This window comes from Lemur catta, chromosome 6, assembly GCF_020740605.2.
Source record: "Lemur catta isolate mLemCat1 chromosome 6, mLemCat1.pri, whole genome shotgun sequence".
Classification (NCBI taxonomy): domain Eukaryota; kingdom Metazoa; phylum Chordata; class Mammalia; order Primates; family Lemuridae; genus Lemur; species Lemur catta.
Genome location: NC_059133.1, coordinates 90,969,944 through 90,985,378, shown reverse-complemented (window position 1 = coordinate 90,985,378; position 15,435 = coordinate 90,969,944). Strand labels below are relative to the sequence as shown.

Sequence of the window (15,435 nt, the reverse complement as noted above, 5' to 3'; positions counted from 1 at the left end):
ATTTTATCTATTGCTTTTTTTCAGCCTAGGACTTTTTCCAATATTTCAGACACAGTAATGTTAAAAATGTATCATGAAAGTAGGGAAAAAGTGTCCAGAAATTTTCAAAGGGCAATCTATGATTCAGAAAAAAAGAAAGAGGAACATGTATTTTTTTCGTCAAACTTACAGTTCCAAAATAAGGAATCCCTCTTCTATAGAAAGAGTCCATGTTCTCAAAGTTCACACTTCCAAGAAATTGAGTGATGGAAATAGATGTCTTTTCACTGATCTGCACACCTGTAAGAAATTATGAAACAGTGTTAGGGAGGGTTTAATTGTTTGATCAAAAAATTAAAAAGAACAAATAGCTTAGGGTACATGTGGAGAACTTCCTATACACAGAATTATATTCTTGTTTTATATTGAAAGAGAGGTGTGAATGCTTTGAAGTATGTTTCCAGAACACTCTACATTACCTGGTTATCAAACACTTCAAATTGAAGAATGAAATTAATATGAAAATATTTGAATCAGAAGCAAGTGAGAAAGCTCTTAAGTTCCTGCCTCCTACCAGTCTATTCAGTCCTGGTTTTAACTCTCTTTATGATGGAGATTGTCATAGACATGTCAAATATAAGGCTTTCTGAAATCTTTCTTATGCCTGCAATATAACTATTTATTTAGACTTTTGCCAAATTTGAACAATATCTTATAGCAAAGTAAATAGAAATGCCTTGTGATATCAACTAAACAAGTGAATAAGCAGAGTTAAATATACCCAGATAAGTTACTATTAACCACACTATAAATGTAACAAATTTACCCCTTGTGAGTGCCATCACAATATTGATCAAGTATATTTATATAAAGGACTTTATAAATAATATAACCCCAAACTCTTTCTAAGTAACAAGAAATAATTAGAAATTGAATTTGTTTTCCCTGCCCCAAATTAAATCTCACTTTCTTCTTTTTCTAAAAATTCTTTTAACAAATATTTATTGAGCACTTACTAACTGTGATCTTGTAAATATCTCACTAATAATTTCTGCACTTGCAAATATCCCCAGTTGTATTAAATCAGGGGTTGGCAAGCTTTTTCTGTAAAGGATCTGATAGTTATTCTAGGCTGTAGACTACATTGTCTTTGTCACAACTACTCACCTGTGTTGTAACTCTTAAGCAAAGTACACAAATGAATGTGGCTATGTTCCAATAAAACTTCACTTACATAAATAGGCAGGGATCTAGATTTGATACTTAAGATGTAGATTGTCAGCTATTATATTAAATCAGAAATTAGACTCTGGCAATTGCTTACCAACTGATTTATACAAAGTTAAAGACGATAGATAATTTATTAGCTTAGTTCTACTTAAGAGGGAAGCTTCCCTGTCTAATTAATGCAGGTATAATTATATAACATTTACATAACAATTTTATTTAAAATGCTATTAGAACAAGCTTATTCAAAAGCAGCCAAGTTGACCTATTAGCAAAGGTACTTCATCTTATTATTTTGAGCAATAATTGGTCTGGATTTTGCACATAGTATTAATTCAGTAATTTTCTCCCCAGTAAGCTGCCATGTATCTTCAGATTGTTCATAAAATTCAATCATTACCTGTCCCAAATTCTGTAACAATTACACTGATGTGAAGTGTCATGAATAATCCAGAAAGATAGAGTTGGAAAACTTTTGTATTTACAATTTGAGAAACACAACCATTTTTCAACTGAAAAATAAAGACAAGGTATAACAAAAAAGTTAGAAATCCAAGAGACTTTTTAAAAAAGTCTTAGCACAGATAACACCCCACCCTTGCCCCCTATGGTTCTACTTCACAAACTTGTTGAAATGACCAAAGAATTAAAGAAAGAGAAGGAGGAAGAGAATATTTACATCAGCATTTCAAACAAGCCAAAAGGGTAGTGTATATTTTATAGATTCTAAGGAAATTCTCCTGGAAACATTGTAGATGGGAAGAGATTAAAGGCTGAAAATGGAGTGAAATGGTATTTTAAGAGTAAGAAATTAAATCATCTTGAGAGGTGCTAAAAACAGGTGGAACAGAAGCATTCATCAAATGTGTAACACCAAAACAGACTTTTTAAGGTAAATTGTTCATTTAAAATAAGAAAAAAATCTATAGATAATCTTTCATCAGGAATATCAATAAAGAAATATAGATTTAATTGTATTTTAAAATAAAGTATTTATTAATTCCAAATTTAAAATGTTGAAGGATATATCAATTCATTTGATCCTCAAAATTATTGTATGAGCTAGGCCCTCTTATTATTCCCATTATATGAATGAATAATCTGAAACATAGGCATGTTATGTAAACAGCCCATAGTTAAAAGATAGGGGAGCCAACTAGGTATCCTGGTTCCAGAGTCTGTTCCTCTGAACCATCAACTATTACATCAACAACATCACAAAAAGCTATTTCACTTTGTCTAATTATAATAGAAATTAAAATGAAATAATAAAAAGTTACCAGAAAAACCCTAATTACTTTGAAATTAAGAGAAAAACATTTTTCAGTAATTCCTGAATCAAAGAGAAAATATAAGGTAAATCAATAAGAATCTAGATATTAGGAAAAAGGAAAAAATGCCTTGCATCAAAATCTATGGTGTTAAGCTGTAGTTAAAGAAAAATGTAAAACATTGAATATGTTTATTAATAAAAAAGCAGCAAATATATTTTTAAAACCAACAAAATTAACTAAAATGTTAGAAAAAGGAATCAGTAAGATTAAAGCTAAAATAAATGTTTTAGGAACACAAAAATATAAAAAAGAAAAAGAAAAATAAGAACCAAGAAAATAGATGAACGTTTCATAAACATGATTTAGAATAAAGAGAACAAAATTGTATAAGATAGGTGCTAACACAACTCAGCATAGATCTGAAAGAAAAAAAATTCTCATTTTGGAACACAATCAAAAATTAATTTTATGTCTATTAGAAAAATGTATGCAATTTTTTTTAAGACACAGGGTCTGTCTCTGTTGCCGAGGCTGGAAAGCAGTGGCTATTCACAGGCATGATCATTGCACGCCGAAGCCTCGAACTTTTGAACTCGAGAGATCCTCCCACCTCAGCCTAGCAAGTAGCTGGGACTACAAGAGCCTGTCATCATGCCTAGCTTTAATCAATCTTAAAAGCATACTTGCATAGCTACAGGTACCACACAGGAGCAGGTGAGACTTTTTTATAAGAATTGAAACCCAGAAGCATTAGGAACCTTGATATGTCAAAAATACCACGATCAAAATCAATGATTTGACTATTCAGATAACAGAATTGAAAAAAAATTGTTCAGAGGGGGAGGGTAATATTTATAATAAATGAAAGTTTCAATTTCAGATGAACTGCTGGAAAAATATAGGTAATTAAGAGTTCTCAAATCTAAATTGATAACAAAAATATGAAAAAGTGCTCAAACTAGCTAGTAATTAGGTAATATAAGTTAAAATAAGCTAAGTTTGTGTCTATCAAAATGGCAAAAGTTTTTAAACTACTAAATATATTGCTAGAAGTAATTTGGGAAATATTCTCATATATTGAAAATATTTCTCAAAATTATATCTATCAACAGTTATCTATATTTCCTCTAAGAAAACCCACTCTAAGAAATTTATCTCGAATAAATAAAACCTCTCGTATATAAAGATAGTTCTAACAGATTATTTTTTGCTGTATTTTTCACACACGGAAAATATAAAACATTAGCTGAGTGAACATTCATCACCCGGGAAAGGTTTACTGAATTGCATTATAACTACCCCATGGAATAATGTGCTGCTGACATGGAATAATTTCACTCAAACTTTCTTAACCTGCATTTGTTATAAAGATAAGTTTCTGCCTTTTTTTCCCCAATTATTAGTATTTAATTAGAGGATGCTCACCAAATCTGGTGAGTAACACTGGGACAATCAGACTTAAAATATGAACTATGTGGTGTGTACAGATTTCATTTTTGGAAGTCCAAAGGCATCTTCAAGGAGTAGACAGAGTTGTTCACTTAAGGTTAGGCTGCTGTAGCTGGAGAAAGCAACTGGTGGCTTCGATTATAAATTGCAAACCTAAAGTAATAAATGTGGATGCTCTGAATTGCAGATGTTTGTAAATAAGTTGTTTCCATAAGAACAGTCCCAGTTTGCCTGGTGAGTAGTATCACAGACTCATTCATTTAAAGAATAATTAATAATTCTCCAAAGAAAGATTGGGGAGGCCACCTATACAGTATACAAAACAATAAAGCCAAAAAGATCTTTCAAATTCTAAAATTCCTGTGAATTTATAGGTGGATAACAGTTTACACACTCTATAGGATAAGATTAATAAAATGTGGTATTTGTATACCATGGAGTACTACTCAGCCATAAAAAAATGGTGGACTAATACCTGGGTGGAACTGGAGACCATTCTTCTAAGTGTAGCATCACAAGAGCAGAAAAACAAACATATATACTCACCATTAAATTGGAACTAACTGATCAACACTTACGTGCACGTATGGAAATAACATTTCTCGAAATCAAGCAGGTGGGAGTGTGGAGGAAGGGATGGGTAAATTCATACCTAACAGGTACAATGCACACTATCTGGGGGATAGGCACACTTACAACTTTGACTCAAATTGTACAAAAACAATTTATGTAACCAAAACGTTTGTACCCCTGTAATATTCTGAAATTAAAAGAGATAGAGGGACAATGGTTAAGCACTGTATTTTCTCCTCACTCTTCACCTTAGTTAGCTGAAACTTCCATTATCAGCAAAATGAAAATAGTGTTAAGTCCCTTTTGTAAATGGAGCCAAAGAAAGAAATATAATAAAAAATGAGCAAGAACTTTTTTTTTGAGTAAAGATCATGGTATGTACCTGCACAATAAATTGCTCACATATTTCATTGTTTGTCTCACAATTGCCTGAAGGAAAATATTCTCTGCACACCCGGATTTGGGCTTTCCCTTGCACAGGTTGGCCATAGGTGTACCTAGTTGGAGAAAGGTATACTTATGATTATAGATTAACAACAGTATAGCAATATCTTTTTCAAAAATTATATGTGAGATCTTTAAACCATGAGTATGCCAGTCTAACCAAATTCAATTAGAAATCCTCATCTATTGGTGTGATTTTCCCTCAAAGAATTTAGGTTAAATTGGGTATTTGATCTGTTAGGAGAATTTGGCTGCTTTTAAAAAAATCAAATTGAAGATAATATAGAATCTAAAATAATCTAAAATCTCAGTGAATAAGATTTATAATAATATTTAAATTGAGTTTTTAAAATTATATTTTAATCTGAAATATTATTAAAAACTGGTTGCAGCATTTTCTTTATCAGAAAATATATATGTATATATGTATATGAATGAAAACTAATTTGGGATCTTGAAGTATTTCCAGATCAATATATTAAACACGAATTTTCATTTTACCACTCAGTAAATATTATTGAGTATATAATTATGGGAATTGACATAAACTGGTTATGTTTTGACCAAAAGTGTAATACATTCTGGGGTGGGGTTAAGTAAGTATCTAATTTTCTCCCCAAACACAGAAAATACTACAGCACAAGATTTTTTAAGGATTCAACCAAAGGCAAATCCAAATAATTGGAATGTTTTCATTCCTGGAGGATTCTTGCTATGAAGATTTAGAAAAACATAACAAATGTAAAACTAGTGTACAATAAAAGTGAATATCATTAAATTTACAGATTATAATACATTTTTTCTAATTGTCAGACATTGATATAAATCAGATGTTTACATACATTATCTCATTTATTTTTCCCAGTGACCCTGATGAGTTAACTGAGATCAAGTAACTCATTTCTACACATTATAATTGATGAAACTAAAATTCAAACTCAGATCTGCCTCACTTCACAGTCTGTGCTCTTTCCATTCCATTCATATTTTTTTCTCTCTATTTAAAAATTCTTAGCATTTCTGAGATTTTGACTCAACTTAAATCATTAACATCATCTGTCAGGTCTGATTATCATATAGAGGCCAGACTAAGACTGGCCACAAATGTTCTACTTGAATACTTATTATTCCTTCTTACTGTCTGTTATTTATAAAATAAAACTCTTATCATAGTATTATCTACAGGTTAACACATGCCCATGAGGCTTAAATATACATTTTCCCTTTGTGATTTGAAAAGCTTTAGGTGGACGCCAATGCAATTTATCGGAATCTCTTTGCCTGTAGGTAAATTTTCTTCCGTCTTAAAAGCCCAATTCATCTCTGAGACTGTTTGCTAAAATAATCTAATTTGCTGCTGTTTTCTTGAGCTGTTCCAAGCTCTATCCCAGGGAATACCAAAGAAACAACACACAGACATAGTTTGATACAACTTGAGACAGACAATTGACATTAACTTCTAGATATAGTGCTCTTATAGCCTGCCCGGAAATAACTTTATAGCAGGCATAGCTCCTGTCTAGCTGCCTGGACAAGGGGCAGGATATTATTATCATTGATACTGACTAACTATTTAATGTCAAATCTTTCTAGAATATAATGTTAAAGAAGTTTCAAGGATCCAGGATAATAGATTATAACCTGACTTAATGTTTGGGAACAACCAGTTCCATGTTAGCATTTAGTTAGCAAGTCTTTTTTGATGGCCATACTTGAGAAACATTTTGTCTCTCCAAATCAGTGTGTTGCACTTTTTTAGCATACCATTGGGCAGATAAATAAATTAGAGATGTTAATGCTATGGAAAGTTCTGGATTTGTGTAGGGTTTTTTCCCTAATGAAGCTAGTTTAAGATCCTGGATTTCTTCAAGTTTATATTGATTATTGATCATCTACAATCTCTCATCTATTACATAAACTAAATTCTGACACATATTCAACTACTTTTCATCGGAACTCAGAAAAATTTTATGATCGTTTCCCTAGAATCTAATGAAAATTTTAAATGCTATTTTTTTTTTTAAAAAAAGGCTGAAAACTGATTTCCAAGATTCTTTGGGGCATCCACAAGAACTGCTCTTGTATGTTGATTAGGCAGCCCCAAGTAATTTCTATGATATCAATTAAATAAAAAGTATTTAACAAATATAGCACATATTAATATTTTTTACTGTCTATATATAGAGTATAACAGTGTTATTGATTAGGAGAGTAGCTCTGAAACCAAACAACCTAGGTCAAAATCCTAGTTTTGCCATCTAAAAGCTCCATTAATGTTGATAAATTATTTCAATTGTCTGTGTCTTATAGTCTTTCTTTATAAAATAGAGCTGATAATAGCTCTCATCTGAAAGAATTATGGTGAAAATATATGTAGTGTGTAACATATTAATTGGTACTCAAAAATATTAGCTTTTTTTTACTATTATTAAACATGTGAGAAAACTATAACACACTAAAAAAGAATAAAAGGCATTAAAAATAATTTCCCAAAAAGAAATTAAAAATTTCTCAAATTATATAGGAATTTTTTACTTTAAGAGGATTCAAATTAATTCAAATTAAATTGATAAGATATCTCATATTCATTATGATATTTTAGATAGCTCATATTCTTTTTTTTAATGAAAATACTCAATGATGGTTAAAAAAGGTGGATACTTTCGTGCCAGCTGCTGGAATTGCACATTGGCACAACATATTTGGTGAGCAATATGATGATCAAAAGACTGAAAGAATGTTGTATATTTTGTCTTGGTAATTCCACTTTTGAAAATCTTTCTTAAGTAAATCTTTCGTAAGTAAACAATTTTTAATTCAAAAACCACTTATATAATTATACATAGTAAATCTTTTGTAAGTAAACAATTTTTAGTTCAAAAGCTACTTAAATAATTATCCATAAAGACATACACTACAAAAATATTAATTACTGGGAAAACAAAATGAAACAGCTTACATGTGTCTTATGTAAGAATAGTTAGGTAATTGGGTATAGCCACATAGAGATATGTTTATGGGACAAAAATTGGAATTCATAAAAAGATTGGCATAATGTGGGGACTTTTAAAAAAATTATTGTGACTAGAAAAGTATGATTGCAGTCATGGAAAATACTATTAAAAATTATAGGAAAATAAATCACAATGATGGTAGAATGAATTATAGGGAACTTCTTACGTTTTTCTTTACATTTGAAAAATATTAGAATATGAGAATTCATTACTTCTCTAATAATTTTAATGTAAGCATATAAAAAATTAAAGTTACATGGTTAATGTTATTTCTTATTCTCTCTCAGCTTTGTGTTTACCTGTGAAGGCAAATCTCCTGAATAAATACTTACGTAGCACATGCACCCACTTGGAATTCCTCATCTGTAATAGTTACTGTTTGTGGTGCACTGACCTTAACTTCAAATCTGGGCAACACTGGAACCAAAAAGAAACATACTTCAGCCTCCACGATCACTGGTGAGCAAAACTTATTGCAATCATATAGCTAAGTATGCTTCCAAGCACAATGTTTTTCCATATATACATCTGCACAGACCATATTTCAATCATCCCAAATTCTGTGTGGCACCAGTCTACCATAGTATGTGATGGTGTCTTATCAGTTATTAACTCTTCCCCTTTCCTCTCTCTTCCCTATCCCCAGAATTTTATACTTTTTTCTCTTGTAATTGCTTAGATCCTTCCTAGAAGATTGTCTGGATTCTAGAAAATGGGATATTTCATAGGGGGAAAAAAAGGCAGGGATCAGAATAAGGATACTGAGAAAGGAGTGAGGAGCAAGAGAGGATTGATCATAAAGCAGATGAGACCATGAAAGGAAGGTGACAGGAAACCAAATCAAGCTCATCTCCTTTTGCCTAAGTCTAACATAAAAATTGTTTTGTTCAGCCCTTTGTGCTCTTCTTATATAGGACAACCATGAATAGCAATTGGTTACCGTATCGCTTAACAGTAAATTGGTGTGTCACTGTCTTTCCTGATTGTCTTTTCACAACAATAGAGTAATCTCCAAACATTGGTTCTGAAGTCAATTGGAATGACAGTTGGGTTATATTTTGGAAAGAAGTCACATTTTTCCATTGAGAAATCCTATTGTTTTGAGGATCCTGGAAAATAATGAAGAGATTGATGAGAATATTATCCTTTTCTTCTATATTCTGTATACTTTCTATAATTATTGGAAGTAAAGAAAGTGCTACCATTTTATCAAACTAATTATCTCAAATTGTAAAATCAACATAACTTCCTCAGCGCATTCACATTTAAAATATGTCTCTCATAAGCCCAAAAAAGATTACAAAATCTGTAACTAATGCTTTTGATTTTTATATTTCTAACTAGAGTCACATAGTTAAAGAATTAAAAACTCAGTGTGCTTGCTCCAGAGTAAGAGCTCTCCAAAGCAGAGTGGACCCACACCAACAGGTGCCCAAGGGATATTTATCCTAACAAATACTTATAATCATTGTCATGGGTTTTTACTGGGTCTGTATCTAAGTTGGTCATGAATTACACACTGCATACAAGAGGTGCTAAATGGAAGTTCTATGATAAGAAAAGGCTGATGATAATGCCAGCCTTTCTTCTTTATTTGCTTTCAACATATTGCAGCTTACATGAGACTGTTTCAGTAAATTTATTGATATCATCCAAGCGTGATTAAAGAAACTCTGACAAAAAGATCTCTACAAAGAAACAAAACCATTCTTCATTACCTATTTTATAACTTTTTTTCCCTGTAGTTTTCAGCTACTAGAAAGTCTAGAAAGCTAAACTAATTTCCCCAACTTCTTTTCAGTTAGGGTTACCCATGTGACCAAGTGCTGGCCAATTAAATGTAAGGGGAAATCACCAGGTAGAAGTTCCCTGTAAATGAATCAGAGTCAGCTAGCATTGAAAAGAGAACAACATATTGAGGATGGCAGGAAGGTTAAGTAAAAGAAGCCTCGGACTTTGGTAATATTGTGCCGTTCTATTGTGCTGTTCTAACACTGAAGTGCCTACACTGAGGCTTAGTGGTTTGTGAAAACAATAAATCTTTCACTTATTTAAGCCACCTTTACTTAAGCTTTCTGTTACTTTCAATGGAGCACAACTTTAGCTGAATCAGGATGTGAAGATAATAGAATTTATACATTACTAATAATGCAGAACATGAAAATGGCTGCCGTGATATTTATTTGTCACCCATATAACAAGGTCAAAGCATTTAAAGTAGAAGGAAGACTATTTGAAGTATGTTTACACACATAATCATTAATAACAAACTGAGGATCTCAGAGTATTGATCTTCAGACTTAGCCAATAGTAATGGTACATATTGGATGCAGAGATTAAAACACATATGTTGGAGGCGGTTGATACAATTTATTTACTGATGGGCATAGGTCTTCAAATATTTTGAAGGGCACACTTCTCTAGAGATCGAAACTGATAGGAAGAGACTTCATTAACTATTTCCTGAAAGCAAGCAGTCCCTTTTATAATCTCACCTTCTAGCATATTTCTAAAATTTTAGATGTTTTTGTTTTCTATTTCCTTAAAATAAGATATGGTTAAATTAAAATCAAGAAGGGCTGGCAGGCAAATTAAGCAATTTCAGAATATATACCTCCCTTAGAAAGAGCCTGATCTTTTATTTTCCAAAAAAAGCCCACTCTAAAAGCAAACGGCCCTTTATTTAAATCTTCATCTGGTGCCTTACATTGCATATGCACGTAAACATTACTCTTTCCCCCTTTTCAGTAATCTTAGTTTCTAGTTATGCATCGTGAAAACTAGACACACAGCATTGTTTATCTGAATATCTAAAAAATAGATGAGAAAAGCAGATCTCTTACCTGAATTGTGATTAAAGGATACTGAAAGAGGAAAAAAAAACTATATATTAATACTGTAATAGTACAATATTTTTGTCAAATATTGCATTATAAAGATTGTATATCTTAATTTAAGATTGAAATTTAGCCCTCATTTCTCCAGAGGTCAAAGTTTCCATAGCTAAAGATGCCAGGAAAACCCCCAATGTGAAAGAAATCCCAAACTTCTTTGGGGAAGTGGAAAGTATGTTCCATGCAACCAGTTTTCTTTATATGATGAAAAGACTTTAAAAAGTATAAATAGATCACTATAAATTAAAGTTTTACATTTAAACGTGAAGTTAGCATTGAAGCAGTATCTATATAGTACTCCATGTTAGAACCTTATTTCCATACATATGGAAAACATCCTGAAGACTGCATAGCAATGGATTTGTTTAACACATTAACTGCCATGTGAGTTGTATTTAACTCACTCTAATTTTGAGCCCGTGGCCTCATGAAGCATATGTAACTCACATGTCTCCTCATCTTTGGAGCCGCTTCAACTATTTTTCAAGTTTCATATAACTGACAAACAGAAAACAATAAAGAATAACAGATTTTTCATTAAATTAGGATCGTTTTCTTTTTGAAGTTTTTATTCTATTTTCGTAATAAAACACCGTGGCTCCAAGGACAAATTTCTTTTTTCTATTGTGGCAGTCAACGTGTTAAATTTCATTGTACCATCAGAAATTATTGAACTCACCAAATCCTTAATAGGCTTGAACTTGGTATCCAGTGTCACAATGCGAAATTGAACTAAAAAAAAAAAAAAAAGGAGGAGATGATTTTTTTTTCTTGTTATTTCTCCCTCAGGTATGATTGCTTGTAAATAGACTTAGAAATTAATTACCTTGCTATCACAAAATACTACGCTCCCTTCTCCGCTAGCTCTGATTTGACCCTTTGAGATTTGGGATCCACTGGGAAAGCCCTCTTACTGCACATTTGTAATTCCTCTGTTCACAATGCTCTGCTGTTACCAAGGCTGATACTAGCTGCTACCACAACTGGAAACTTGCACCCTAACAGCCCATTGGGATATCTTCAGAATTGGTGGCAGAATTAGTCATAGAAGAGCAAATGTGAAACATGTATGATAGGAGATAAATAGAATTTTTCTGGAAAAATATACTGATGCTATCAAACAAGTTAATTTTAGCAAAATTCCAGAAAAACTATTTTAGTTACTTTTGTAACAGTTACATAACTCATCTCATAGTATTCTAGTAAATCCAGAAGAGAAAATATAATTCAGCAAAAATCTCACTATAAGAATTCTGGTTTTAGGTATTTTCTTTTCAATAAGTCACAAAAAGATGTAATGTTAATCGGAATAAAATGTGTAGGTGCTTTCATCCAGCCCTTTAATTTTACAAATGGGAAAACCAAGTCCAGAGATCAGAATTTACCTGGCAAAAGCCAATAACTTATTAACAGAGCCAAGACTAAAACTAAACCCTCTGAATCCTAGTTTGGTGTTCTTTCTGCTATTTTTACTTACAACAGTAAAAAAGAAAATAGAAGATCTTTATCTAGGTTATCAGGTTTATGATTACTTCTATTAATATGAATAATAACAGTAATAGTAAATATCTTTTATGGGGTCGTTACTGCATATTAGGCACTATTTTACATTGGCTATCTTATTTTATTCTCACAGTATTTTGTAAGTGAGACACTTTTATCTCCATTTTACAGATGAAATAATTGATCCTAAAAAAGAGGGTTAATTAACTTACGCAACTGTTAAATTATGGAGCAACGATTCAAAACCAACAATTGTCCTCCACATCCCATGCTTGCAACCATTATATCATGTAGGACTGTCACTAGAATTTGTAAACAGTGACAGTAGTGTGTAAAATTTTATGCAACAAAGCATTCATTCAATTACTGGAGTTGGAGGGTACTATTTCATAATTGATCTAGAAAACCAATAAGAATTCTAGAAATTGACAGTCCTATGGCATTAAGGATGCATTTAAAAGACATCTAGAAATTCACCTGTTTGGATTGTTCTCAATTTGGAGAATGCGTTTTTCAAGTCAACGATACAAAGGAAACACAAATATTGACTTACCCTCCTCTCCAGATTTATAGATGGGTTTATCCGCCTGAATAAAAGTTACCTTCTCCTCTGAAGTGATTGCTACAGATCTCCTTTCAGAGATTTTAAGAGTATCTCCCTTAGCCAGCAAGGTCACAAAAGCCAACTGTTCAGAGGACTTCTGAGAGACCTAGTTATGTGGAAGAGCAGAGAATGGGAAACATAAGATGTTAAGATGATGAACAGTATCTTAATTTGGCTTCTTAGGATAAGGGAGACTTGTAAACCCATTATTTCCTCATGAGAAACTTAATGATCACTGTTACAATTCCTTCATTTAGCATGAAGATACTTTCTAATGAACTATTTTTATATCTTCTTGCCTTTTATTTTTGTTTGTTTCCCTGAGTCCCAACCCTTCTTTCCTTTACCCACATTCTCTTTCCTCAGACTGTAGAACAATTTTACTGTCTAAAAAGCAGTAATTATCTCATTATTGCTCCCTGTAATAGAAGAATGGCATTACTTCACAGGTTTTGTTGCATGTGTAAATTTTCCTTTTATTTCATACCTCTCAGGAACTCTCCAATTTTCCTCCTTAATTTTGACAATTCATCCAAAATAACATTTGTCAACTCTCTAGAAACAATTTTTTAAAAATAATTTAATCTTTCCATCTGAAGTTCCTAATAGTCAAGTTCAGTGCCTCACCTTGAAATTTGCACAAGCATAGAAGTTATCCTCCTCCACAGACTGGTCAAAAATAGTGGTACTGGATCCATCATATTCTAAGACAACACTCAAGGATACAGATTCATTAAGGTTTAAGAGGTGGAGACAGGCTTTTTCTGTAGAATAACTCTGCATCACAGAGGAGATCCACAGGATATATTGCCTATGCAAAGAAAGTAACCAATATTCTAATCAAGTGTAGGAGAAATGGAGAACATCCACAAAAAAGCAATTTCCTAAAACATACACACTTTTCATAGACAGTATTACAATAAACTTGGGTATGCAGAAAGAGGTATCTTAGGAAAAAGATGTCAATTCCCTTCATAACTGCTTAAAATCTATAGGGCAAGCCAGCAATCGGTCTCAGAAGCTGAAATGGTAAAATATAATGAAATTTTAGCATGAAACATATTTAATAAGGTCACTTTGCTAGTATTTTAATATAAACAGAAAGTGTAATATTCCCTTACGGTTCTGAAGCCACAGCAGCAATAAAATGAAGCAAAAATGTGCTCATCAAAATGGTAGGCATCATTTTATCCCAACGCTTGAACAATACAAGCTTCAAGATAAATATCCGTGCATTCTCTCCCTCTCTCTCTCTCTCTCTCTCTCTTTAGAAACCAGCTGCCCCAACACTCCACTTTCTTTCCTCCTTTCTGCTCTGCTTCTCTTTGTATGTTGTTGCTTTTATAGTCATACATAATGGGAGATCAATTACTTTTTGGAGCAAGTATCACCAAAACCCACCAATCACATTTAGATCACTGATCTTATTACTTGAGGGGGGTCACTTTGTATAAAACTTCCTGCTTAAGTTCACTGGAAGCTGCTCTGTTTTTGGAATCAGTAGCACAGGTTGGACAGGAAGAAAGAGAAGAACAAAAGAAGTAGTTGTATAACACTTAGGAGTTCATTAGTTTATTTTAGCACCTCATTCACGGGGCTGACCATAGTATCAAAAGCATTACTACATAGGACTTAGCACTTGGAAGAAAAATACTTATCCAAACAGCTGTTACCATACCAATTCCCAAATGGTAAATTTTCCAGGCTTCTGAGAAAAGTGGCATTACTGTTGTTGCCAAAACATAGATGCAAACAGATATCTCAGTATAGGCTCGTTTTACAGATAATTGGAATTTTTAAGTTATTCTTTTATAAATTCATAATATAGAATTCAACATTAAAATGTTGATCTGTGTCCAACATTTAATGATTTTCTTAGTGCGGCTTTCTTTATAAAGTTCAATGTCCTTTTCTACTCTAAATATACTGAGAAAAAAAATGAAAGGAAAAGTGATATACATATATGCACACATGCACACATTACTTCTTGGGGAAAAAAAAAATAAAAGTGCTTTACCACAATTTTGATTGCAAAACATTCTGCAAGGTACATGAACCATGCCAAAGAAACTGGCAAACTTTAGCAAAGTCCCCAGTATGTCAATTCTCCCATTTGTCTTGTCTTCCCATCTCCCTTTTTTTAAACATTCCTTTTACTTTAAGTATTTATGGAGGCAATGCATATGGCTTGAAGGAGGTTACACTAGGTAAGAAAAGACAGAAACTGGCTTTAATCATAGAAATATGTCTGTAAAAGCAAATATAAAAGAAAACACAAGATCATTATCATATAGTAGCTGAGGAGCTGTAATGGAAGTAGTAAAATACAGGCAACCATGAGCTCTAGGGAAGGTAAGAACAGGCATTCCTTGTTGGCTTCATATTTCAGTGCAGAATTGTGTTCATGAAAATCCTGACCATGTTGCTCTCTCAGTGGAGCTGAGACATTGCTCCCTTACTCATTTCCATTTGGA

The 15,435-nt window shown here is 32.4% G+C and overlaps 1 protein-coding gene across 1 annotated transcript in view; it reads right to left on the bottom strand.

Moving 5' to 3' along the window:
* LOC123640031 (ovostatin homolog 2-like) overlaps window positions 1–14,273 on the bottom strand; it is a 48,189-nt gene extending 33,916 nt beyond the window's left edge. Inside the window, exons 1-10 of the mRNA XM_045554369.1 lie at window positions 14,083–14,273; window positions 13,589–13,772; window positions 12,911–13,067; window positions 11,534–11,586; window positions 10,804–10,824; window positions 8,901–9,069; window positions 8,293–8,377; window positions 4,885–4,999; window positions 1,607–1,718; window positions 170–279 (exon numbers count right to left, since the gene is read on the bottom strand). Of these exons, the coding sequence (XP_045410325.1) occupies window positions 170–279; window positions 1,607–1,718; window positions 4,885–4,999; window positions 8,293–8,377; window positions 8,901–9,069; window positions 10,804–10,824; window positions 11,534–11,586; window positions 12,911–13,067; window positions 13,589–13,772; window positions 14,083–14,147 (1,071 nt within the window). The 5' untranslated portion in view covers window positions 14,148–14,273. The remainder of the gene's footprint in view (window positions 1–169; window positions 280–1,606; window positions 1,719–4,884; window positions 5,000–8,292; window positions 8,378–8,900; window positions 9,070–10,803; window positions 10,825–11,533; window positions 11,587–12,910; window positions 13,068–13,588; window positions 13,773–14,082) is intronic.
* Window positions 14,274–15,435: the final 1,162 nt, after the last annotated feature.